At 42.6% G+C, this 27,569-nt stretch overlaps 1 protein-coding gene across 14 annotated transcripts in view; it reads right to left on the reverse strand.

Moving 5' to 3' along the window:
- The window catches only part of LOC144582018 (uncharacterized), an 821,808-nt gene that overhangs the window by 666,745 nt on the left and 127,494 nt on the right, over positions 1-27,569 (reverse strand). For all 14 annotated transcript variants that reach the window (XR_013533676.1, XM_078368278.1, XM_078368277.1 and 11 more), the window contains one exon: positions 2,281-2,360. Coding sequence is in view for 13 of the 14 variants with exons in the window: in XM_078368272.1 (XP_078224398.1) it covers positions 2,310-2,360 (51 nt within the window). In the remaining variant the exon portion in view is untranslated. The remainder of the gene's footprint in view (positions 1-2,280; positions 2,361-27,569) is intronic.

Below are 27,569 nucleotides of genomic sequence, written 5' to 3' on the forward strand. Positions count from 1 at the left end.
GGGTTTCACCATGTTGGCCAGTCTGGTCTCGAACTCCTGACCTCAGGTGATCTGCCCACCTCAGCCTCTCAAAGTGCTGGGACTACAGGCATGAGCCACCTTACACAGCCGAGAAGAACATTTTAAACCCCTGCTGCTGAGAAACATAATTTCCTATTTGACCATCATTGAATACTATTATGAAATTCTCTGGGTAATATGCCCTCAAGAGCAGCAGCAGTCTGGGAATATCACCTACAAGTATCACCTGATCTATATGGGCTACACTGGCATGCACCCCCAGCCCAACTGCTGTATGACCCATTTTTTGTCATGTAGGCTATCTGACATGCCCACATATTCCCACCATTCTCTTATTCTCATGAGCATCGTTCCCTTCTCCACTGACTCTCCTCCCATCAGCTCAGGTACTGTAAGTTTGGAATCTCGATACGGAGAGATGACTCACCCCTGCTTTAGAGATATGTCTAAATCACCAACAGGGACTCTACGACCATCAAAACATTCAGCCCAAGTTCTCCCCTACTCCTTAAAACTTTCCATAAAACACGTCACTCCACTCAACACAGGAGAATACTTGAGTATATCTGGTGTAAGTCCTCATTCTCATATCACGTCTATATAAAAGGCAGAAAAATTATAGGAGGTCTTCCCACTGTCCACCTCCGGTCTAACTCAAACACAAGTAGAACCTCATGCCCAAAACACAGATGGTATTTAAGAAAGAACAAACAGTAACTTTTCCCGTTGTATGCAGCTGGTTACAAAAGAGGAGCAAACACAAAGGGTGTGGCCCCATGGATGGGGGAAGTGCTGAAATTCAATAAAGGTATCTTGTCTACAGCGATATTTAGCAGCCGAGAATCACAATACACAATAGTTCATGTAAACAAAATAGTTGGAGCAGTTTGGAAAATAAGCAGTAACTACAATCAATTGCCAAACCAATAGACATATGGTTTTGACAAACTGCCTCGTTTAGACAGCCAGAGCAGAAATCCAAAGCCAAGAGGTAGTTTAAGCAAAGCCAGAGCAGAGGTCATGGCTGGGTTGCAACAATATCATTATATCTCCAGGGTTTTTACATGGCGTAGTATGTTCTGAATTTTTTTCTTTCATATGTATGGGAACTTGAAAGAAACAAGCCATCTATATTTAATCAATATTTTGATAAGCTACATTAAATAATCACCCTTGCTTAAAGGCCACAGCCAAGTCTCATTAGCCGCTGTGCTTCCCTTCGATTTTTGTTGGCTTGCTGGATTGCTTGGCAATTTTCACTAAACTTAGATTAAGGAAAAAGAAAGAGGCTGAACTTTTAAATCAGATGAAAATCTTTTGCTCCTATTCCTTTAGTGCTTTCTTTCTGTTGAATTGTGTTTTCTGACTTAAAATAAGATCTCAAACAAACACGCCCATCATTATTTTAAAAATAATAATAATTGGTTCTTAAGGAATAAAAAGCACAAAGTATGTATTTTATTTCTCTATCTTTCTGCTCAACTCAATGGCTATTAAAGGGCAACGATAGTCCCACGGAAACGGGAGCTCTTTTAACTGCACAAGAAAATGCATTTTAAAACCTAAACAAGCTAGCTGCAGCCATATCTTTGTCTGACAACCTGAGTATTCTCTTCACTTAGCCCTGTTCAAAGTAACACACAAAGGACTGCTCTGCAGCCAGGGATAATAGCTGATCCCATAATCTGGCACCAACACTTAGAAAGATTAATTACCCTATTAAAATCTTAGACATGACTAAGAAAATCTTTGAATAAACCTTTTGACTCACAACAAATGCAGCCTTCTGGGTGCCTTCAGTTTGTTGCAAAATAAAGGTTCTCACCCTCCCTTACTTGTTCACCACGATTTCCAGCACCTTTAGGAATATCCAGATACACGTACACAAAAGTGCGCTCACATTGGCACATCCACACTGAGCCCACAGAGAGCCAAAGCTGCTTCCCAGTGCAAAGGTATAAAGTGGAGGTGTGGTTGGAACAGATAAAGTAAAAACTCCTCCTGTCTATCAATTGGCTGCCACGAAGATTAAGCAGCAGGGAGAAAACACTCCGTGATTCAAAGACTGCTGCTGTGTCAGAAACCGGAGGTACCTAAGGAGACTCAGGTTGTAATCCCCACACAAACTCTATGCCCAGTATATGGAATGAGGAAGAGGGTTAAATTCTTCATGCTTAGTATCAGAGTTTCCCTCTAGAGTATAAGACTAGTGATTAGACTTTAGGGACATCTCAACATTTGTTTTATTTCCATACTCACTGTCAGCCTGTCATGATTTCCTCTCTTCTTCATGACTTCTTCATTCTCAGATGTCTTAGCGCATTTGCAAGGAGAACCCACTGAAAGCAGAAGACCGAGCACACAGGTTATAATTCATTTATGGTCCAAACAGAACATCTAGCCACCTTCATTTTCTCCTATCAATTACAACATTTCACTGTGTCATCAAACAAGCTTGATCAACCTTGACATCCTGAGGAAAAAGTGCTGGAACATAATTATTGATAGTGCATCGGTTGAAATCCCAGCTCCGCCACGTATGAGCTGTGTGAGCCCAGGCAAGTTATCTCCTAGCCGTCACATGCTCCATCTATAAGACGGTGTTGAGGTTTACACCAGACACATAAGGAAGTGGTGGGGTGATGTGAGAGTCAGCATGGAAAGTGCCTGCAACAGCACCTGACATGCAACGAGTGATCAGAAAGTGTTCCCTGTGGGTGTGATTGTACTGTGGGTTGCTCCTCACTCCCAGAGTGGTTTCAGGAAGTTGTGCAAGCAAGGAGACACCTTAAGATTAACCCGTCTCTTATATTTTAGAGCTAGTAAGAAAGCAAAGTTTTGACAAATTTAGCAATGAGGACACACAAAAATGCTAACATTCAGTTTTGTTCACAAACTGACGGAACTAGAAAGACCCCAAAACACACTTCACTTATCTTACTCTACCGGCCCCACCTCCCAATAGTTGGTTCACTTTATCTATTTCTTCTTATGCCATTTTCAGCTCTGGTTTCACCAATTCTCTCAAAGAGACACAAAGAGAAAGATTTTTCTTTTTTTTTTTTTTTTAATTGTACTTTAAGTTCTGGGGTACATGTGCCGATCTTGCAGGATTGTTGCATAGGTACACACATGCCATGGTGGTTTGCTGCCTCCATCCCCCCATCACCTATATCAGGCATTTCTCCCAATGTTATCCCTTGCCAAACTCTCCACCCACTGCTGTCCCTCCCCAGTCCCCCACCCCCCAAGAGACCCCAGTGTGTGATGCTCCCCTCCCTGTGCCCATGTATTCTCATTGTTCAGTACCTGCCTATGAGTGAGAACATGCAGTGTTTGGTTTTCTGTTCTTATGTCACTTTGCTGAGAATGATGGTTTCCAGATTCACTCATATCCCTACAAAGGACATGAACTCATCCCTTTTTATGGTTGCATAGTATTCCATGGTGTATATGTGCCACATTTTCTTTATCCAGCCTATCACTGATGGGTATTTAGTTTGGTTCCAGGTCTTAAAAGACTTTCTATTTAAAAACACACACAAGTAAGAGGAATCCACAAATACAAATTTCAGGAAAGCCCGAAACTGCTCCAGCAGTACTAAGGGATTCTTTGCAGCTTGAGGTTAGTATAGAGAATGTTGGTCTTTTTCAGAATTGGCAAAGCAAATACAAAATCACAAATGGTATAAATAATATGAGCATGGGCTGGGCGTAGTGGCTCATGCCTGTAATCCAAGCACCTTGGAGGCCAAGGTGGGTGAATCACCTGAGGTCAGGAGTTCAAGACCAGCCTGACCAACGGGGGAAACCCCATCTTAAATAAATAAATACATTAAATTAAGTAATATGAGCGTGAGGGATTTCTTTGGAGGCAATGAAGTTATACTGAAACTTAAAAAAGAATACCTTGGCTCTCAGGCAACAATTGCCTTCCACTCATTGCTCTCACACAGAGGAGTCAAGAGCTATGTATTTGGGTAGATTCTTGATGAATGTATAACTGCATAGGCACAAGTTCCCAAACACCTCACTGTAGACACAGATCCCTCACAAAACATTTCTCTCCAGGCCAACAGAAAGCTGAAATTAGTGTTTTACCCTGCTCGGAGAAACTAAATTCAATCTATTTCTTATGTATATAAGAATATTACTCTTAAAGGAAGAAAATTTCCAAATGATTAAAATAAGATCTAGTAAGGAGGTAATCTGGATGATGGAAATTCTTCATGCACAACATTGTTAAAACTATGGTTATTGTGTAAATGTGGGTGTCACTACAAAATTTATAAGTTAAAATCTAATCCCCAATGAATCGGCATTAAAAGCTTAGGCCTTTGGGAGGTGCTCTGATGAATAGCATTAGTGCCCTTATAAAAGAGGCTCAAAGGAGCTTGTTTGTCCCTTCCAACATGCAAGGACACAGTAAGAAAGCGCCATTTAGGCAGCAGAGAGTGACCTTCACTCAATACCAAATCTACTGACACCTGGATTTTGGAATTCACAGATCAAAGAACCATGAGCAATAAACCTCTGCCAGCTATAATACAAAGTCTAACGTATTCTGTTGTAGCAGCCCAAATGCACTATGACAGTGACTTTCCTCAGTTCTGCATTTCTTGACTTCTCAGCAGTGGCTATTTACCCGTCTCAGATATGCAGAAACTGTTAGCTCAGAAATTGTCAGAACAGAGAGGAGTACACCAGAGGCTTCCTCCAAAACCAGAGGAAACAGGAGATTTCAGCAACACGCGGGTCAGAAGGGAGCTCAGCACCAAAGCTATCTTTGAAATGTACACCATTCTCTGAAACACATCACATCACCGCTTTCTTGAAATATATTTATTCAAATAGGCTTGAGTTCCACACTTTAATTCCAAATAAACAGCAACTTGTCAGAGAGCTAGGGTCTACCCAAGGCGATCAGTTACTGGTCAAAAATGTCTGATGAAGATACCTATAGAAAGCACACACAGAAGCCAGAAAAGGTGGTTGGCCTCTGATTACTCCCCTGTGTTGGTTTGTTTTCAACTCACAAATCTGAAATTAGCCCTATTTATGGGAAGTTCTCCACTTTAAATGCATCAAAATCTATCATCAGTACCCTCAAACATCTTCAGCCAGAAGGGCAAAATGCCTACCCAAAAACATATGCAGTCCTTTCTAAAAAGCAGGTTTGGGCAATACCAGAAAGAAATAATTTTGAACATCCAGACTTCCTGCTTACCAGGTCTTCCCTTACCTCTTAAGATTTCCCCTTTAGGTTGGGCGGGGTGGCTCATGCCTGTAATCCCAGCATTTTGGGAGGCTGAAGTGGGCAGATCACCTGAGGTCAGGAGTTCGAGACCAGCCTGGCCAACACAGTGAAACCCCATCTCTTTTACAAAAAATAAATAAATATAGATATAGATATAGATAGATTTCTCCTTTAAACATAAGAAACATGGTAAACAATCAGGGAATATTTTCTTATCTTGACTTTGAAGAAAGCTTTACAATCTCCCTGAAATCCTTCAGCCTTCTAGAAATCTCCCAATGCCAACTATATGAAATCTATTAAAAAAAAAAAAATCAACCTCTAACATGTACACTCATTTTTGAGTCACTAAATCACAGAAGTATAGGGCAAGAAGGGACCTTCAAGAACATATCATACAATGAGTGGGAAATCCATCTTCTTATTTGCCCACACCAATCAATTGATAACGGCTTCCTGGCCTGCAGTGTAGAGCCACATTACAAGCAGCAGGAAAGTGAGCTGAGATTTTTACTGGCCACGCCTTCCACGGCCACCGGTGGCTGGACTAGCAACTGCTTGTACTTGCCTATTATCTCAGATCTAATTCAATAGTTTCATTTCAAATAAAAAAAATAAAAAATAAAAACATTGAGACCAAAAGATCAAGGAACTTTTCCAAGACCATGCTGCTATTAGTGGTAGGACTTTCAACTCTGAATCTACTGGGTTCTAGTGATTGTTCCGCTACACTTAGTGATTTATCCATCGTTTGCTTCTTTGATTTTTTAGTACTGAACACTGTAGTGTACAATAAGCATCAGTGTACACTGTCCAGTTTGACAGGCAAATCCTCAAAGTTTTGAAATCTGTATGGCTATCCTTCTATGAAGTTTTGAAAAAAATCCCATAATGATAACGTACTCAATAATGCTTCCAAAGTGCCAGACATGCTTCTAAGGGTGTCATACAAACTATGTCATCCTCTAAACACTGCCATTTTACAGATGAGGAAGCTAAAGCACAGAGCTTACCTACGTTTACCAGAGGCAGAGCCAGTAAGTTTAAAGAACCAGGTTCAAATGCAGACTAGATCCAAAGTTCATTCATGTAACCACTCCACTAAACTGCCTCTCTAGCTTCAGGGCACAAGTTTACATTGTACACATAACAACTGCTAGTATTCAATTAAAATATATGATGCTTGACCAAAGACACCACCGTAATAGATTTCCTTCCCATGGCTGCCATCTGTGGTTTTTTACCTACCCTGCGTCTCTCCAATCCATGACTTCTACAGTATTTTTCAATTCTGGCAAACCATTCCTAATCAAGGCATAACTTGTTGACCTAGCCCAGAATAGACAAACTGTGCATGGAACAGCCTTGGCTCATCACCACCAGCTTCTGCCCACACTCTCCCAGAGAGAACCGTGCCTTTGCTTCTACAACCACTGCTGCCAATGTTATTTCTGTTTACAGAAAGAAAGAGTAGAGGTAGGAGGGAAGATCATGGAACCAAAGATGTTGAAACAGAGTCATCGTAACGGAAGCGAAGCAACAGCTGCTGACATTTTCATGGCTAACTCCAACTCTGACTCCCATCCACTCTCCTGACTCAAAGATTCAGCCGCCATGAGGGCCAACTCTGTGCCAGGCAGCGCATTAGGTAGAAAGGACAAAGTGATGACTAAGCTGCTCCCCCTGCACAAAGATAGCACCTACTAGAGCAGATGACAGACACTGAACAAGCTAGAACACAATGAGTCAAGTACAGAGCTGGGTACATTCACAAGGTACCGCAGGGGAGTGCATAGGTACCTAAATCTGCATCGTCTTGGGGAGTGAGGGTCCAGGACAAGTCAGAGTTTGTTTATATAATTTTACCTTAAGGCTATGTCCAGTTCTGATGTTAAGCTGGAGGGAAATATGGAAGAGCCACCTGAAAAGCAGGTTAGCTCAGTGTTCTCCATTGCTGCAGATGCTCTGTACGGGCTCCTGTACATCTAAGTGCTGAGCCCACCTGGTCCTGCCCCTCTCTATGGAGATGAGATTATTACATTGAAAGAGCACAGTCTTTTGAGTCAGAAAAGTCTAAATTTCAATCTTCTGTACAAGCCTTTACTCGCTGCTGATGCTGATTGAGTTATTTAACCTTCCTCAGCCACAAGTCTTTATTAAATAAACAAAATTCTTATTCTGAGAATTATTATAAAGATGAGATGAGATAACCACTTTTTAAAATGATGAACAGTAACTGAAGAATAGGGGGTACTAAGCAAATGTTACTTTCCTGCCTTTCTTATTCATCCTTAATCCCCCTCAGCTATTGCGACTTCTGTGGATTCAACACAGCAGAGGAATAAAATTGGGTCTGAGCAGAAGCACAACTTCATCCTAAGTCCCGTACAAGCTCAGGGCCATCTGACTTCATCTTCAATCAATCCTTGTATCTAAAGCATTCAAGATGTGGTCTGGCTGCTTCTAACAGCCTATGCCCAGATATGGAATGGAAGAAATGACCTAAAGTTGGAAGTTACATTTAAAGGGGAAGCAGAGCCTACAATCTGGAAAACTTGCAGCCTAGCCATGTGGAAAAGAAAAAGCGTTATTGCCAGAGGAACTCAAGCAGGTCATGGAGCAATCACTCATAAAAGAGATTTCTATAACTAACAGGGAGCCAACTGCTAATATCAAGACAATGGAGAAAAGACCTGGAAGGCATTTCGGAGGCAGCCATGCTCATTACAGTCCCAGAGGCCTAGCAGGACTGAATGATTTCAGAGGGCAGGCCCAGAGCCCCACTGCTCTACACAGCCTCAGGACACTGCTCCCCACATCCCAGCTGCTCCAGGCTCCAGCTCAAAGGAGCCCAGGTACAGCTCAGGCCTATGCTCCACTATAAAGGGTGCAAGCTGTAAGCCTTGATGGCTTCCATGTGCTGTTAAGCCTGCAGGTGCACAGAGTGCAAAAGCGAAGGAGGCTTGGCAGTCTCTGCCTAGATTTCAGAGGATGTATGAGAAAGCCTGGATGCCCAGGCAGAAGCCTACTGCAGGGGAAGAGCCCTCACAGAGAAACTCTACAAGGGCAGTGCCAAGGGGAAGAGAGGGGTTGGAGCCCTCACATGGACTCCCCAACTGGGGCACTGCCTAGTAAAGCTGTAGAAAAGGGACTGCTGCCTTCCAGACCCCAGAATGGAGATTCACCAACAGCTTGCAACCTCAGCCTGAAAAAGCCACAAAGACAGAGCTGCCCAAGGCCATGGCAGCCCAACCCTCACACTATCGTGCTCTGTATATGGGACACGGGGTCAAAAAAGATCACTTCAGAGTTTTAGAATTTAACGACTGCCCCGCTGGGTTTCAGACTTGTGTGGGCACTGTCCTTTTAGCCAACTTCTCGCTTTTGAAATGGGAATGTTTACCAAATGCCAGACCCCCATTGTATCTTAGAAATAAACAACTTGTTTTTTATTTTACGGGCTTGTAGGTGGAAGGGGACTTGCCTTGTCTCAGATGAGACTTTGGATTCTGGACTTTTGAGTGATGCCGAAATGAGTTCAGACCTTTGGGGAACTATTGGATCAGGATGACGGTATTTCGGAATGTGAGAAGGAAATGAGATTTGTGGGGCCAGGGACAGAACGATATCATCTGGATGTTGTCCCCACCAATCTCATGTTGAACTGTAATCCCCAATAGTGGAGGTAGGGCCAGGTGGGAGGTGAGTGGATCACAGGAGCGTATCCCTCACGAATGGTTTAGCGCCATCTCCTTGGTGGTAAGAGAGCTCTTGCAAGATCTCCTTGTTTGTAAGTGTGTGGCACCTCCCCCTTCTCCCTTCTCTCTCTCTCTTGCTCCCTCTCTGGCCTTGTGAGATGCCTGCACCCCCTTTACCTTCTTCCACAACTGTAAACTTCCTGATCCCTCTCCAGAAGCAGACGCCAGCCCTATGCTTCCTGTACAGCCTGCAGAATCATGATCCACGTAAACCTATTTTCTTTATAATAAATTACCCCGTCTCAGGTATTTTTATATCAATGCAAGAATAGTCGAACACAGGCCTCAAAATAACTCATAACCTAACTTGGCCTGTCCCCATCCTGATTGTCACTTTAACCATGCATTAGACAGTAAGATTGTGACAGAAGTTCACCCAGTAAAAGAACTTTCATTCAGCCTGTTCTCCCACCTCAAAGATGCAAACATAACAACATCTACCCCATCTCTACTAAAAATACAAAAATTAGCTGGGTGCGGTGGTGCGCACCTGTAATCCCAGCTTCTTGGCAGGCTGAGGCAGGAGAATCACTTGAACCCGGGAGGTGGAGGTTGCAGTGACCCTAGATCATGCCACTGCACTCCAGCCTGGTGACAGAGCAAGACATGGTCTCATTTAAAAAAAAAAAAAAAATTGGATAACTATAACAACAAATATTTGTCATTATAAGTCTTCTCTGGGCCATTGAATGTTTTCATCCTAGCTTGGAAAAGATGCATGCATGCTTTGTGAACCCAGAGACCCATAGCAACAACTGACAATAAACTCACATCCTGCACCAATCACTCTTCATGAATTATTTTATCAACAACTTTGAGTTATGAGATGTATTATTAGGTCGATCTTACCTGTGACAAAAGCTAAAATTCAGAAATCATGGAGCTGAGATTTGAACTATGGCATCTTGACAACTGAGCTTGACCATCAGGCTACACCAGGCTCTGTTTTCTGTTTTATAATCCTAGGTCTTATAGCTAGAATTTGCCTTTCCAGCAAATATTTATTGACCATACACTATCTGCAAGTCACTGCCCTAGTACTGGCAAAAACACAGAGAGAGCTCTGTTTTCGTGGAGCTGACTTTCTATTTGGATCAACAGATAATAAAAAATCAGACATACACATAATAAAAGGTCAAGTAGTGATAAATGTTATGAATAAAACTAAAGTGGGGTAAGGGGCTGTAGAGGGAAAATGCTACATAGATAGGGCAGGGAGGTAGAAATTTAGTTCAGTCCTGTGTCTGTAGGTAGGACATGTATCATGATTTCCATCCAGTAGATTAGATAAGTGAGGGACTTAAAAGCAAAGTGACTTGCCCAACATCCCAGAGCTAGCAAGAAATAAAGTATAAACTGAAGCCAAAACTCCTACTCTCTACTCCTTTTTTAGTATGCCATATTTAGTTTGTCTAATAATACCTCAACCTGAAATTACGCTCCCATAAACGTGCATTTTTAAGCACAGATAATCCCTATGTACTCATTTTTCCTTGCTGGTCCCAATAAAATGAGATCATCTAATAAAAACCAGAAGGGGTGGGGGGGAAGACATTTTAAAAAAGACAATCCTCTGAACTCATGAATAAGAAACTGAAGCATCCAAAATGAGGTCTCTTGCCATCACTTTTCAACACCTTGGTTAATAGTTGATCGCCAGGATGGACTCCATTGCCATACTCACGGATTTGGCTTTTACCCTTGGAAATATTCCTGATCCAGCACTTCAATTACTCAGGGAAAGAAGAGCCCTGAAAATCACTATCCAATTGGACATAATATCCAATTCTGCTCCTTTGTTTGAGTAATAAACAAATGGAATTTTGGTGACAAGTTGATTGCTGTGCCCTGTGCCATAAGATACAGGCATCCTAATAGGCTGAATTGCAATTATGTGGTTTTGATGTGACAAATATTAATCAGCTTAAACTCTCTGAAGACTTTTTAGAAAACATCACCCGGTAGGGAGAAATAAACCCCATTCTTCTAACTCATTAAATGTCTTTATGGCTATTTTCTTCCCATGCCTACTTCTTAAAATATTGCCAGGAGAACAGATAATTGACACTTGTGAGTCTCAACTACAAATTGTATCACTTAAAGCAAGCAGTGAAAGACTAAACCTACTTGTATCTGATGAGCATCCAAACTTTGGACTGACCTTTTCCTAAACTAGGCATTTGCTTAGCCAAAATCCATTAGTCAATTAACCTGAAAGTATTGACTATCAAGTATCTGCTTTGGCAAAAGTACAAATGTAACACAGATGTCAACTGGGGCGATTCTGCCTTTGAGATTCTGACCAAATCGTTTCAAACCTTATTCTAAATGCAGCAGGGAGCCCAGCAGGCCCCTCGGTATTTCTGGGGACTCTTGGGAGGCTTATGTTTCATATTGTCATCTTTGGTTCCAATTCTATACCAAAATCCTGGAGTCTCACTCGTTGTGGTCATGGTCATTCCCCCCTACTCTCTGTTTTTTTTTTTTTGATTTGTGTTTTTTGAGATGGAGTCTCACTCTGTCACCAGGCTGGAGGGCTGTGGCACTATCTCGGCTCACTGCAACATCCCACGCCCTGGATCAAGAGATTCTCTTGCCTCAGCCTCCCAAGTAGCTGGGATCACAGGCACATTCTACAACGCCCAGCTAACTTTTGTATTTTTAGTAGAGATGGGATTTCACCATGTTGGCCAGGATGGTCTCTGTCTCCTGACCTCGTGATCGTCCACCTTGGCCTCCCAAAGCACTGGGATTACAGACGTGAGCCACCACGCCCAGCCCTGTCTTTCTTTCTTTCTTTTTTTTTTTTTTTATGTCAACTCATACATGGGATATAGCCCCTTCTTTTGGATTTTGCAAAAGGACTATCGACACATGGCCACTGCACATAGCAGACTCTTTACTGAAAATTCTAGGTCACATTGGCTGAGGGTGTGGAATAGGTATTTACAATGTAGCACACACTAGCAGAAGAGAAATTCCTGCTCTTCTTCTTAAAAGACCTGCAGCTATCACGTATCATCATCACTATATCATGACCACAGAATTTTTTGTCTTCTATTAAGACTGTCTTCATATTTAACCATACACACGCCCCTAACCTCCTGCTCCTCCTCTCTCCTCTCTACTTCACTTGTCCCTATACATACCCCAGATGTCCCATTTGATTCTCAGTGAAGGTCATTCAGTAAGATTTCTCTTGCTCAGACCATCCTGGCCATAACAGCTTTCTTTACCCAACCATAATGGTCAAGCCAAACAATAGCCCTTCCCTGTAAAAGATATTCTTGCGGTCACTAGTTAAAGCAAGAGGATTTTCTCCCCTCCACATACAACCAGCTAATGTTTCCTATCTTGTCAGAGGACAGAGGAAAAGAGCATCTCCTTTCCTCTGTCTTTGACCTGCAATCACAGCCCATGATGGTTCCCGTGACCCTTACTTCAAATCCCCAGTGTATTTCCCAATGCTAATAGCTCCACCTCACCAGCCATGGTATTTACATCCATGTAAGGAATGTAAGGGAGTGCTACCAACATGAACTGAAGAAAGGCTTATAAACCTCATTTGTTAAACCCCGTGGCAGGCCTCCAGTTCCTGGCAGATTGTGTGCCTACAGAAGGCAATGAAAGTAAAAATCTCCTCAGACCATATTTTTCTTTAGAAACTATTTTCTAATAATGGTATGCACCTGACCAGAGCCTGGTTTGCAAATTTTATTTAGATATATTCAGTCAACTCTGTGAGCAGGTATAAAGAAAATACTTATATCTAATGCTATATACAGTTTTTAAAAATCCATGTTTTGACTATTATTATTTAAAAAAATTATTAAAAATGGGTCCAAGAGAAAGTTCTAGAATAAAAATACCTTTCTGATTTTAAAAATTGTGTTTATTGTCAAAAATGTTTTTCAGAAAAGAAAAATCAACTACAATCTCACTACCAACAGATAAGCACTATTCATATTTTTATTTTCTATATGTTTCTTTCCTCTGTAATGTTTTTATAAGATATGAGATCACTGTAATACATAGTTTTATGTTCTCATCTTGGTACTTAATGTTATATACTGAGCGTTTTTGCATTCATAAAGAGTAATAATGTCTATATATTAATCCACATGTATATACACTAGTTTATATAATTTCACCTGTTGTTCAACATTTTGATTATATAAATATCAAGTTAACACCATACTCATTGAAACCTCCCACTCCCTGGTTGAAGAGATTCTCCTGCCTCAGCCTCCTAAGTAGCAGGGATTACAGGCATGCTCTACAATGCCCAGCTAATTTTTGTACTTTTAGTAGAGATGGGATTTCACCACGTTGGCCAGGATGGTCTCTATCTCCTGACCTCGTGATCTGCCCACCTTGGCCTCCCAAAGGAGCTGATAAACTGTTTGATCAGCTGTGATAAAAATGTACATACACACACTTAAGATATATGTACAAATCCAATTAAAGCACAATAGAACAATGTAGTATGTAATCACGTAATTCTTCATGTAATTTATTTAGCCTAGATGGAAAACAGAGTTCTGAAGTTATAGGGAACTAAATTAGTCTGAGTGTCCTGTATACATATCTGGGAATTGGGAGACATCCACCTCTATCCTCAACCCCATCTCTATAGTCAATGTTAAAATCAAACTGGACAAATGTCGGGTGGGGAGATTCTAACACGCAGAGGAAGAAAAGAACACTTTCCAATGGTTCACATCAACAGGACACCATCCAGGCTACATGGTTTCCATTCCACCTACTCAAAGGGCCATAAATGATTCCATGTGTGAACACATAGTAGCTGATTCATAGTGCACTGGGGCCAGCCATAAGCTATATATATGTAAATGGTGCTATTTACCCAATTAATTAATCTTTACCCCCTAAATACATGATTCTAATTATTGTTTCCAAAATAATACTCATTAAAATGCCAACACCCATTATATTCTTATCTTCTTGAGATTCTTTGTCTGGATTATCATTTAAAAAAAAAAACAGCTGCCATGTATGTTTAACGTGTTCTAGTTAAACCATGCCCAATTCGCCTATTATATCATCATTCTAATGATTCCGTAATTCTTTTTTTTTTTTTTTTTGAGACGGAGTTTCGCTCGTTACCCAGGCTCGAGTGCAATGGCGCGATCTCGGCTCACCGCAACCTCCACCTCCTGGGTTCAGGCAATTCTCCTGCCTCAGCCTCCTGAGTAGCTGGGATTACAGGCACGCACCACCATGCCCAGCTAATTTTTTTGTATTTTTAGTAGAGACAGGGTTTCACCTTGTTGACCAGGTTCGTCTCGATCTCTTGACCTCGTGATCCACCCGCCTCGGCCTCCCAAAGTGCTGAGATTACAGGCTTGAGCCACCATGCCCGGCCGATTCCGTAATTCTTAAAGCTGGAAGATATATGGAATGTCACAGCAGTGACAGCGCATTAAAATGGTTATTCTACTCCCTTCCAAATTCCAGTTGCACCTCCCTATCCAAATCCCAAACTCTCTCTTATGGCTACTGGGAATGTCAAAAATCAGGGTCTACCACACTCCCAGAAGTGTGGAAAAGAAACTTGAGTCCTATTTTCTTCCCGATGTTCAACTAAAGGCTTAACTAACTGCAGTCTCTCATAACAACACGTGAGAGATGCTGTCACCGCCTGCTTTTCAAGGGGAATGGTGATTAGAGTCACATTTGGTCTTATAAACCAAGTGAAAGAGATTTGTAAGGAATAAACCGAAAAGCTTGGGGAACAAAAGTTTCTTCCCTCAAAATATAAAGCGGCTTTTTATACACAGGACTAGGATGTGGACATCTCAGCCTTCCAGCTTTGCCACTTTAGTTCTATTATCTAGTGAAGCAACTGAAAAGGAGCCATAATCTAGAGACAAATCCTGGATCCTGAAAAGACTGCATGAGAATGACTAGCTTAACACATCGGAGCCAGAAGGACCAACATACTGCAATAGGAAGTAGTATGACTATGTAATGCACCGGAGCCAGAAGCTCAATAAAACAGGTGCTGTGCTAAATAAAGTGGGGGGCGGGGGAGGAAAGTCATTAATTCTTGGACTGCACCAGGATTCTCCCCCAACGAGCCCATTCGGAGCATCAGCACGGCTGGTCACCTTTCCACATGTCAGCGCTATTGTAACCAGTTACCTGTCACCGTTCCCAAGGGGAACGTGAGTGGCCAACAAATGCACGATGCCTTTTCTTCTTCCAGAAGTTTCCTTGGTATCAAAAGTCAGAAAATCTGGTAAAAGGCTTGCAGAGAACACTGCTACCTTTTTGGAAGTCCTGTAAGGGGCCGGTCTTGGTATTTTTCTGAGTGCCAAGCGAAACACAGGCCGATCCAAGCAGGGCACACATCCCTCTCCACGGCTGCCTCCCTTCCCACCCACACTCATACACATTTCACCTTGGTGCTGGCACCCCTGGCTTATCTCTGCAGCCCCCAGCTAATTCTCACACTCCAGTGGAAAGGTGGCCTCAAGGGTACTGTTTGTGTCACCGTTCAAGAGACGTTGCACCATTAAACCTGAGACTTCGTCCAAACAAATAAACAAAAAATCTCCCAGATGAAGCATAACGGCTGAAAAGGGATTTAGTCTTCCCTGATTACATGCCTCCTGGAGGCTACCTAAACAATATCTTCAAATGATGGATTTTCCAGTCCTTTTCTTTGATTTGAGGATAATTCCACAGAAGTGTATCATTTTGTTGTTTTTCAACCTGAGTTCATTCCCAGCCAGCGCTTCGGAACCCCTCACCACACTGCTGAATTCTCCCTGTAGCTTATGGTAAAGAGAACTACCCAGCAGGCCTACCTGGAAGCCTGCCATCCCCCACTAGCCAGAGGGCCCGGAGGCAGACCTACAGGCTGGGGTTGAGGCTCTGGAGATGAACTAGGAAGGACAGGCCTGTTTTTTGGTGGCAGCTGTTTCAACCTTAGCAGCAGCTGGCAGCAGCCCCCTCTGAAGCCCGGTCAAAGAACAATGATTCCAACATCCTCTTCGGCAGCCACCAGCTCCATCTCACATCTCCTTGCGGCCCACACTGCTTCTTTCACAGTCATTATGGAGGCAGCAGTTGTGCTGTAATTAGGATCCTCCTGGGCCAGCCAATCTCAGTGAGCGCAGGATGCCAGCTGCTCCATCGCCAGCAGCATCTCCTTGGCACCGAGCCCTCCTCGGCGCTCTTCCTCTCTACCAAACTCCATCTTGTCCTCTTGGCCACTGGAATCACCAGTCGGGCTGAGACCAAGCACACAACTTCTCTGCCCCAGATTTAAGGTTCTTTCTTTTCCTAGCTCACTGAGAGCAACTCCAGCTCAAGACCAGGTAGAGCATAAGGGGTAGTCAAGTCATTCCGAGTAACCACTTTTTTGAAGGTGCTTCAATTCTCTATTTCTTGACTTGACTGCTCGCATAGTTCATACATTCCCCTGGCCTACTGGACACTTGAAATGTTCCCATTTCTTCCACGATCACGATGCTGGGGTCTTTTCAACTCCAGGATCTTTGAATTCAGGGTGCAGAGAAGATCACTCACGGGTGGCATTGCCCATGGGACAACCTGCCATGGTTGGCACCCTCTGGGGCTGCCTGGAGTCTCCCCATCAGATTCTGTAGTCCTCCCTCCTCTCTTCCTAGGACTTTGAACCAACAACAGCCAGCAGATGCTGAAGCAGCTCCAACACCTGTTTCCAGATGAAAACATGGGAGCCCACCTGGCATGTGAGCAATTCTCCCCCATTCTCTGATTCCTGGGACCAGAATGAAAATGCAGTGATCAAAGCTGACTCTCTGACGGCAAACCAGGAGCAGCCCCACAGCCCAGCAAAGCAGGCGGTTCTAACTGCACTGCCCAAGACCCAAGAAGTCTCAGGCCAAGAAGTCTGTTTTCTTACTATCCCCATTTCCATTTTCCCTTCCCATCGTTTGTCAAATTTGCCCAAATAGAACATTTCTACATTACAAGGGAACAGTGGGTATTTTTAATTCCCATCACCCTCCCTATGGCTCAAAACAAAGGCATTATAAGAAAGTGGTTCCACACTCAGCCATGCTTCCCTACTCCCTCTGGCCGACCCGCCCAGCTCCATGACTGCCCCACACCAGAAAGACAGACAGATGATAGGAGAGAAAACACAGGCACATCAGTGAGGTCTGTGTGACCCGCAGCACTGACCAGAGCACAGGGTGGAGCAACAGGATTTTCAAAGGTCCCCTCCCAGCTTTTCACTGTAATGATCTTCGAGGTGCCTGAGGCAACACTCTCATCCTGGATAGACAGAGCAAAGGAGTCTTTGGGAAGCAGAGAAACCGGAAAGGGCATAGAGAAAGGGCTTGTTGTATTTAAGAAAGGGTCATTCTATTAGCTTGCTGCCTTCAGGCTCTGCCTCCCTTTCCCTCAGTAGGGGAGGAAAATCCCAGCACTTTCCAGTGCCCAGCAGCAGTTCCCAGACACTGTGGATCCGAACAGATGACACATGCGAGGTTCACAGAACAGCAGACAAGGGGTCATCCCAATCCTGGGCCCAGGTTAATTGGTGTGTGGCAAATTGGTAGTATTGGTAAGGAAGCCTGGAGAGTTGTCAAGAGAGACAGGACCAATGACCTCGCCAGTACGTGGCCAGTCAGCCAGAGTGCAGACATGCCTGAGACCTGTCCTTGGGATCAGCAGGCTGAAGAAAAAGCTCAGGCTCATCCAAGAGTAATCCCAGCACTTTGGGAGACCAAGGCGGGTAGATCACGAGGTCAGGAGTTCGAGACCAGCCTGGGCAATATGATGAAACCCTGTTTCTACTATAAATACAAAAATTAGCTCGGCGTGGTGGGGCGCACCTATATTCCCAGCTACTTGGGAGGCTGAGGCAGGAGAATCGCTTGAACCCAGAAGGTGGAGGTTGCAGTGAGCTGAGATAGTGCCACTGTACTCCAGCCTGGGCAACAGAGCAAGACTTTGTCTCAAAGAACAAAAAGAATAGAGCAGGAGAAACTCCATCACAGCCCAGGAAGATGTGAGCAATACATCTACAAAGGCTGAGAGAAGGAAATGTGACAATATGTTTGCAGAAGGCCCTTTTTTTAAAGGTTTTTGTTGTTGTTGTTGTTGTTGTTTTTAACCCAATCTATAGTGCAATGACATGATCTCAGCTCACTGCAACCTCCACCTCCGGGTTCATGTGACTCTCCTGCCTCAGCCTCTCAAGTAGCTGGGATTACAGGCACGTGCCACCACACCCGTCTAATTTTGTATTTTTAGTAGAGAGGGAGTTTCACCATGTTGGCCAGGCTGGTCTCAAACCCCTGACCTCAGGTGATCCACCTGCCTCAGCCTCCCAAAGTGCTGAGATTAGAGGTGTGAGCCACTGTGCCTGGCCGAGAAGTCATTCTTATAGCATGACCCTTATACCATGTAATAAGACACTGGAAAAATATGGGCCCCCATAGATTCTCGTGAAACAGAAAAGTCATTCATTTCAGGCCTTGAATTTATGAAAACCTTGAATGTATTTTAAATAAAAGTACAGACTCCAGCTAAGGCTGAGGTTTGCCTCTAGCTATCCGTGAGTGAAGACTGTATTGAACACTGACTGTGTGGAAGTATTTTGCCCATGATAATTGCAATATTTAGACCTAAATTAATCATTTAACAAAAAACCCAGTAGCGACTTAGCTCCTGCTTCTTTCGAAGGGCATTCTCAAATCATTTGTTTTTTTTTTTTTAAGTGCCATATTATGGAATGATGCTTCCCTGCTACCACTAGTGCCGCCAACCACCAGCACCATGTCTGCCAATTAGACACGTGTGCCCAGTCCAGGAGCCTAGGCAGAGACCAAGTCAGTTTACCTACAGTTGCATATGTGGACTTCAAAAAGGTCCCAACCTTATTCAGTCTTGTCAAATATCCCCGTCTTACAAAATGGATCCTAAACAGAACTCATCTTTTGGGGGCCAGCCAAAAAAAGAAGCAAACCTGACATTGTCACTGAGCTCAGACTTTCACTTGGCAAATGAACAAGAACGAGAGCTGTGATTCCCCTCTCCACCTTTCCTCCCTCATTCCCTTCCTGCTTGCTCCTTCTACTGCATTAGGTTAATAGATGATTACTTCCATGAAAGCAAACCTGCTCAAAGCTTCAAAAAGCTTGCAAGAAATTGTTATTGTGATTCAATCTTTCAAACTTTGCAGTGTTAATAATCCCTTCAGACTCATAAAGAGCTTATTGGAACCAGCATTGGAATTAATTGAATTTGTAGTCTCACCAAACACAGACAGCAACTCTATTATTAGTATTCAGATTACTGTGGTAGGTTTTGATATTTTTACATTCTTTGTATTAAAGGGGCAGTATCAAATTAAAGACACAGCAACCTTATGTCTATCCTATGTCTTCATTCATAGTTCTTCCTGTGACTCAATCAAAAGCAAGATACAAACCATGCATTTATTTAGTGTCTACGTGTTTGTTATTGGTGGCTCTAAATTAGTAACAATAAAGCCTCTCATTTCATAGTTTATTTTCAGGCATTTTTGTTTCCTGTTTCTCTTTAGGGAAGGCTTACTTTTTGTGTCCAGTTTAATTTTTATTTAGCAATATTTTCCAAATGAACTTCCTTTCCAGATTCTTGTTACTTATATAGTTCGGCTTTCAGAACCTAATAGAAAGATCAGCTTCTCAATATTTCTACTGCAAGGTACAACAGAACAGACTTGGAGCAAAAAGACCTGTGTTGTGGTCCCCGTGCACCAATAACCACCTGTGTAGCTCCTCAGCATCAGACTACCACTAAAAAAGGCCAGCCTGATGGTTCAATGATGGTTCATATCTGTAATCCCAGCACTTGGGAGGCCCTGGCAGGAGGATCGCTTGAGCCCAAAAGTTCAATACCATATTGGACAACCTGGTGAGACCCTGTCTGTACTAAACATACAAAAATTAGCAGGGCATGGCGGCACACACCTGCGGTCCCAGCTACTTGGGAGGCTAAGGCTTGAGCCTGGAGGTCGAGCCTGCTGCAGTGAACTAGGATTACACCACTGCACTTCAGCTGAGCGACAGAGCAAGACCCTGTCTCAGACATTAAAAAAAAAAAAAAAACCCCAAAGAGGAAACCTGGTTTCTAACATCACTGTCATCTCTGAATTATTTCTAAGTCTCTGCCTTTTGTGATTATAATTATATGGTGTTATAAAAGATCCATAAAGGCCTCTTTCTGTAGTGAATCATAAATAGTTCTGTTTCCTTATTTATTGTACTCCTTATTGCTTTGGGAGGATAAGGAAGACTTGCTTTCCCACAGTTGCTTGTTTTCTAGCATGCTGTCTTTTGGGAAAGATTTTGCCTTAGAATCTGAAAGTGTGTGCTTATGTATTTGGTGTGTGGGGTACATTGCCTGTGTTGGGTTCACATTTGTATGCATGTTGGGGGAGGAGGTTACAGAGAAGACGAAAAGGAGTACAATTTTTAAGGAGTTTAATACTGTTTGTTTAATTTCATACTGTTTGTTTAATTTTTGAGAAAATATACATCCAGAGCATGAAAACGATGCCCCATGCTTTATGGGTTCTTCTGGATAGAAATAATCATATAAACCAGACATATAAACTCATAAATCATTGACTCTTTAGTGAGCACCTGCTAAGGGACTGGCCTTGGCAGTAGGTGTTGTAAGTAAGGCCTAGTTCCCTACCCTTGACAAGTTCATATCCCAGCTGAAGGATACGGAATCAGAATTGTGGGCTTGCGAGAGTTAGCAGAGTTCTAGTCCAACCTCTATCCCATGAAGTCATTATAAAGATTAATGAGAACCCAAAAGAGATCATTTCAGAGTAGAAAATCTAGCACACTGCACAAGGCAGGTCAGAAGAACAGCCATTTATTCTCTCATTCCACCAAATCTGAAAAGATCCGTTTCTACCGCTGGTTGATTTTTTTTTTTTTTTTTTGCAAAGACAGGAGAGAAGGCAAGGGTGGCTGGGTGAACTGGAGAAACCGCCTCCTCGCTGAGCAATTTCACGTAGTTGCCCTCCCTCTAGTGGTTAAAGTAGAGATAGCAGCACTCTGGTTCAGTCTTAAGAGTCCGGTTGGAAGAAGGACTAGGGGTTACCCAACCCCTAAAGTTTTGCCTATCTATTTTGGAACCTCAATGCTAAGTTGTAGAACAAGTGGCCTTACAAAGACTTTCTCTTAATTAGAACATCTTGCTTGTTTATAATGATCATGGCTCTTACAAAAGACCATATGTCTTTGAGACGCTGCTTGGCAAGACTTTTCCAATGTTTACCAAATCTATTTTGTATCCCATGCTAATAATAGTCCAGTGGGTCCCCTGGCACAGCGTCAGAGATGGAGAACTTCTCATTTCTTCTATTACTCACTATTCTGCCTTCAGAATGTGAAAGACCTCTTAGTTCCTGTGAAAGGACTGGCACCCAGCTCAAAGTTTCCCAAATGCTGTTATTTTGGGAAACGTTTATTTCAAGGGCTAAATTGTCATCTTTGGCCAAATCGACATTGAGCAATGCTCTGCACTTTGTTACACACACACTTTAAACTATTCCTTTAAGAGACACTTTGAAATGAATGGCAAACAATCGTATCCATGATATAAATCTATCCTTTGGGTGATAGCTTTTTAGTTCAAGAACAAGAGAGGTATATTCTGATCTGAGAGGGTGAAATTGATGCCCGGCACTAGCTGCAATTGTTCCAAGGTCACTCAGCTGGACTTTTCCTCACTGTGTAACCCTGACTGTGCTGAGTGATTGAAAACAGTAGATATGCCTACAATATCTATCATCAACATAATCCCCCCAAAATAAGAAATCATTTTGCTTCATTGCATTAATGTGACAATAAAGAATGTGCTCAGTTTATTTTTACTCCTTAAATCTGATTTTGGTCATCGAGGAGACACAGCCATCATCATTCATTTGGGCACAAAGTTATGTGGTGATTTATACAGAGACCTGGGGACTAGCTGGTTAGGTTTGATGTTACTCAAGAGCTGTTTAATTTATGAGTCTTTGCAAGTCAATTAAACATGTTTTTGTGTGCAGGCTACATGTTTGTGACTAAAGTCTCCTTTTCTAGTTGAGTTGTAATGGGGAAAAAAAGACCAGGAATTTTTTTCTCAATTGTGATAACTCTACAGTTCTAGGTGGCATAATTCTTTATTGCAGTATATTCTGTATACTTTTAAAAATTATTATTACCAAGTCTTTCTCCCTAGTTGGGAAATGGTGGCATTATCACCTATTTATAAACAGCTTTTAAATAGCTCAAAGCAATGAGAAATGACCATTTAAAATAATGAGTACATACTGACAGCTTAACATGTACCAGTCAGTATTTAAAGGCCTTAGCCCTGTTAACTCATTTATTCCATAAAACAGACCTACTATGCAACTACCATCGATATCCCCATCAAACAGAAATGTACCTTCAGTTGCACCCAGATATCTCCACGTTATCTCACTAAGTATGACAGTATTCTTGTGAGACCCTTAAATGCTTCAGTTTGCGTATTCTTTGTTAATAGCTACATTGTATACACATGACACAGGACTATGTTTATTTTTAGAAAACATATATGTCATAGTTGCTGCCCTGAGTTCCTTGAGGGCAGAGTCTGTGTTTTAGCTCTTCAGATTTTCCTGTTACAAATAACTTTATCACTGGCAGTGCATGGCTTTTCTGAATCAAATTTATTTATATGTAAATTTACTCCTGAAATCGTGCTAATCACTAGAAAGGTTTGTGCCATAAAGATCTCCTGTTTCCAATGAAGAAAAGAGAATTGCATTGGAAGTGTATGAAATAGCAATTAAATTTAACTCTGAGGGGAGAGAACTGCTACCTTTCACCATGAAAATACTTTGGAATAGTGGATACTGCAGGTAAAGAAGTTGGAGAAAGTTCTCTGATGTGACTTTTACAAACAGAAAAAGTCGACATACACGTTTCAGTGCCACAAGAATTCATAAGGGTAAACAGTAACCGTGGGTCCGCTCCTGAGGTCCCAGCTGTAACTCCAGGATATTTGAAATCGAGCCAGTCTTAGAGGGGCAATGTACCTCTCAGGGCTTGGAGAACACCAAGACCTCTACTCCCAGGACACGGAATACTTCACATGAAATAAATGACTATAACCTCTGTGAGGTTACTGTTATTTTTTAAATCACTTTCCAAAAGTTCTACTTATGTCTTCTGCAAAGCACAGACATGCACCTATAAAGACACCTGCTTCTTTATATTTCATTTATGCAGCCTGCCTTGGGAATGAGAAAAAGTACTTCACACTATACAGTTGCTGTGTCCACGTACTTTCAAAATTTAGATGAAAATGGGGAAAAGATCATCTAGCAAACAGATCATTTTATTACACCATGCATTTATGTCTTCATTAAATAAACCATTTTTTTGTTTTTTTGAGATGGAATCTGGCTCTGTCACCCAGGCTGGAGTGCAGTGGCTTGATCTCAGCTCACTGCAACCTCCACCTCCCAGGTTCAAGCAATTCTCCTGCCTCAGCCTCCCAAGTAGCTGAGACAACAGGCACCCACCACCACGCCCGGCTAATTTTTGTATTTTCAATAGAGATGGGGTTTTACCATGTTGTCCTGGCTGGTCTGGTACTCCTGACCTCAGGTGATCTGCCAACCTTTGCCTCCCAAAATGCTGGGATTACAGGTGGGAGCCACTGCACCCAGCCCAAAAAAACTTTTTTGAGCAACTTCTCTAAGAGGGTTCTTGGTTGGAGACCAGCCTCAAGGAAGCAAAGTCCTGCCTCCAAAATGTGACAGCCTAGGTCCACCAAGACGTAAACACTATGGGCGCCACACACTGTAAGGGTAACACACTGCAGAATAGAGCGGTGGTCGCGAGAGAGTCATAGAGTAGCTGTGGGGGTGCAAACAGGGGAGAGTGTACCTCCAGCTACAAACATCCAGAAGGATTTCACAGAGGTGGGCCAGGAGCTGGTCACTGAAGAATGTTTAGAGACGTAAACAGGCAAAGCTGGAGAAAGACCTTGCAGCCAGAGCTAACCATGTGAGCAAAGGCCCCAATTCATAGGGGAGGATCTGCGAGGCACAGACAGGAAGAAACAGTCCTGCTTGAAAGAGAATAATGGGAAGTGAGAATGGACAAGTCGTTTCGCAATCAGGCGGAATATTGCAGGCTATTTGTATAGTGCTCTGTAGCCACCGCTTAAAAAGAATAACAAGCTGTCCTCCTAGTGCTTTGGTAGGCTGAGGTAGGCACATCACCTAAGGTCAGGTGTTCGAGACCAGTCTGGCCCACATGGCAAAACCCCATCTCTACTAAAAATACAAAAATTAGCCGGGTGTGATGGTGTTCGCCTGTAATCCCAGCTATTCAGGAGGCTGAGGCAGCAGAATCGCTTGAACCTGGGAGGTGGAGATTGCAGTGAGCCGACATCATCCCACCGCACTACAGCCTGGGTGACAGAGCAAGACTCCATCTCAAAAATAAATAAATAAAAAACAAAAACAATGAAGAACAAAGTCAGAGTGAAAAGCCTGATTCAGAAGAAAGCCCATACTGTGCATGCAACAGACGTTCAAGCCATTCCAGGAGCTAGACGCAGAAGAAAGAAAGAAGAACCTTCCCACACACGTGAAGGGAAAGTTCTGGGGATGTTGAAACCAGCAAGAAAACTAGGACAAGCGCTACATAAGAGCTTGCCACTGTCCCTTGAGAGGTGGCAGGAAGGCTCAACTAATGATACTGAGCTGAACTCTAAAGAATTGGACATAGGCACCTTAAATAGGGAAGCTTTGGCTCTGGAATTGCTTCTAAATGACTGCAACGTTATTGGTCTTTGGGGTTCAAGGTCAAAACCCAGTCTTTCTATCTTGCCCTCTACGATTAAAATGAGGATGCTTGTTACTTAGCAATGGCGAAGACTGGTTTTGAGTGAAACTGGTGGGCGGGAGAGTGAGCATCTTCCACTGATTGACTGAAGAAATACAACGTCAGAATGAAAGACTCACTCCTTTCCACCCTCAAAATAGAAAACTTTGTTTTTCACTTGATTTTTAAATAATCTAGAGAGAAACAACAATAACAGAAAAAAACACCTAGAGGCGATGTGTGAGCACAATGAGACCATTAGAAAATCGAGGAGCTCCTTGGTTAATGCTTTAGTTTCAGTGCTCATTTTCCTGAAAAATATTACTTTTCCATTCCTCAAGGGTATAAAACATTTAATATAAAGAAGAGTAAACGCTTAGCGAAAAACGATGAACAAGACTTTGAGGCCAGTGCGTCCTTTGCATGATTCCAGCCATAAGCACTGCTACTGAAAGTTCGTATTAAGTCCACTTAGCCCCATGTGTTCTGGACGTCTGTCTCTGTGGGTTTCAGAAGGGCCGCCTGCATCAATCTGGAGTCACTTCCTACACATGGCATTTTGTCACCTTTAATCCTTCGTGTCACAGAGGCACTTGAATTTGGTCTGCACGTAACGATTCTTGGCCGCCGCCTATGTTTCTTTGGTTGTGTTTTCAGCACAAATATTCATTTACAAAGCTCACAGCTATTGCATACCTACTATGTGCCATGTACTCAGAGTACTTCTTTATTATTTCTTCATTATTCCCTCAACTCAAAATTCTGCAGATATGTCTACTGATGTAATTCACAACTGAGTTTGAAATTCATCCAAGATGACAGCCACGATTCAGGCACTGCTTGAAAGAGTATATGAATAGAGAAGGTGGGGACAGAAAATGAAAAGGGGAGACACGTACACTAACAGATAAGAACAGCAGCTATGCCACCATTTGAAACCCTGGGAGCTTACCTTGTAACCGAATTAGCCAAAAGCATTGCATTTTAAGCCCTCCAACTTCCGTAAACAATTAATTATTGGAAACGTCACTTAAAGTACTCATCTTATGATTTTCTATTCTAGTGGCCATGATATTTTCAAGGATAACACTAAGTTAGCCTGAACTATCTATTATCAAGACAGGCAAGAAAACATAGCTTTTCTGGGTCTACACAACATGAAGTAAAACAGAAATTCTAGCAGTGAGCTGCTTGATTTACTGATCAATGCACGGGACCCCATCAGAGACAGTTTCAGGGTAAGCTGATTCTCCGCACAGACACAATAAACTGATGATTTTCCATCTTCCTCCTTTACAGATTCAGAGCTAATACTTATCTTAGCCGGGTTTGTTAGTAAATACATTTCCAATGTGGTGGTAACTCTGTTCTTTCAGTGCAGCTCTCAGAAGCTCTGCTCAAAAAACAAACCGAGCCGGGCGCAGTGGCTCAAGCCTGTAATCCCAGCACTTGGGAGGCCAAGGCGGGTGGATCACGAGGTCAAGAGATCGAGACCATCCTGGTCAACATGGTGAAACCCCGTCTCTACTAAAAGTACAAAAAATTAGCTGGGCATGGTGGCACGTGCCTGTAATCCCAGCTACTCAGGAGGCTGAGGCAAGAGAATTGCCTGAACCCAGGAGGCGGAGGTTGCGGTGAGCCGAGATCGCGCCATTGCACTCCAGCCTGGGTAACAAGAGCCAAACTCCGTCTCAAATAAATAAATAAATAAATAATCCACTTTTCTTATATTTGTTTCCAAAAAACAAAATCAAGAATTAGGAATAATGAAGAAGAAGTGGGCGGGCGGGCCTCACACAGAACAAAAATGTGTGGAGTTATATAAATGGTCAGTGGTTTCAAATATGTTATTAGTAATCGTTAATAAACATCTATTGAATGCCTACTGTATACTGCATGGGGACACAAAACCTATTTATCTATTTGTTCAGCAGATAAATATTGACACCCATTCACGTCCCAGACTCTCTGCTCGATGCGGAGAGACAGGGCACAATTTCTTCACTTGCAAGGACTTTAAGCTGATTGGAGATTCGAATACAGAAAACATTCCAATTAACAGAGGAGAAACATGAGCAATAAATGCTAGAGGGATTCTGGTGTGGGAGGAGTCTCAAAGCTCAAAATCCGGAGAACAATTTCATGTACAACATGAGACTAGAGCTCGGTGGGTGGGCAAGAGAGATCACCGCTCTGACTCCCTTCACCCACTCCCCACGTTACCATGAAAATGAAATATGCCCTTCCTGGAATTTTGTTTTCGTCATGTGACGGATTTTAAGGCTCTTCTCTAATTGTCCCCGAAGTCTCTGTCAGGGCAGGCAGAGCCAAGCAGAACCATGCTGAAGGAAGAATGGGAAACTGACCAGTGAGTCCAAAACGAATGAGAAAGGCTTTTGGGGACAGTCATCTGCTTGCCCACCTGAGCCCATGGACTCTCCGATAAAAATGAAGACCAGTTGGCTCAAAACACGAATCTAAATGATTTATAAACCTCAATCCTCAGGGCTGGATAGCCATTTATGCAAGTTGGGATTGCAACAAAACCTGAAATACAAATTGCAAAACGATATAAAAATATAAATTGCAAAACATTAGGATAAAGGTTGAAAATCCCCCTACAGACTTTCTAACCATAGC

The sequence above is a fragment of the Callithrix jacchus genome, chromosome 4, assembly GCF_049354715.1.
Source record: "Callithrix jacchus isolate 240 chromosome 4, calJac240_pri, whole genome shotgun sequence".
Taxonomy (NCBI): Eukaryota; Metazoa; Chordata; class Mammalia; order Primates; family Cebidae; genus Callithrix; species Callithrix jacchus.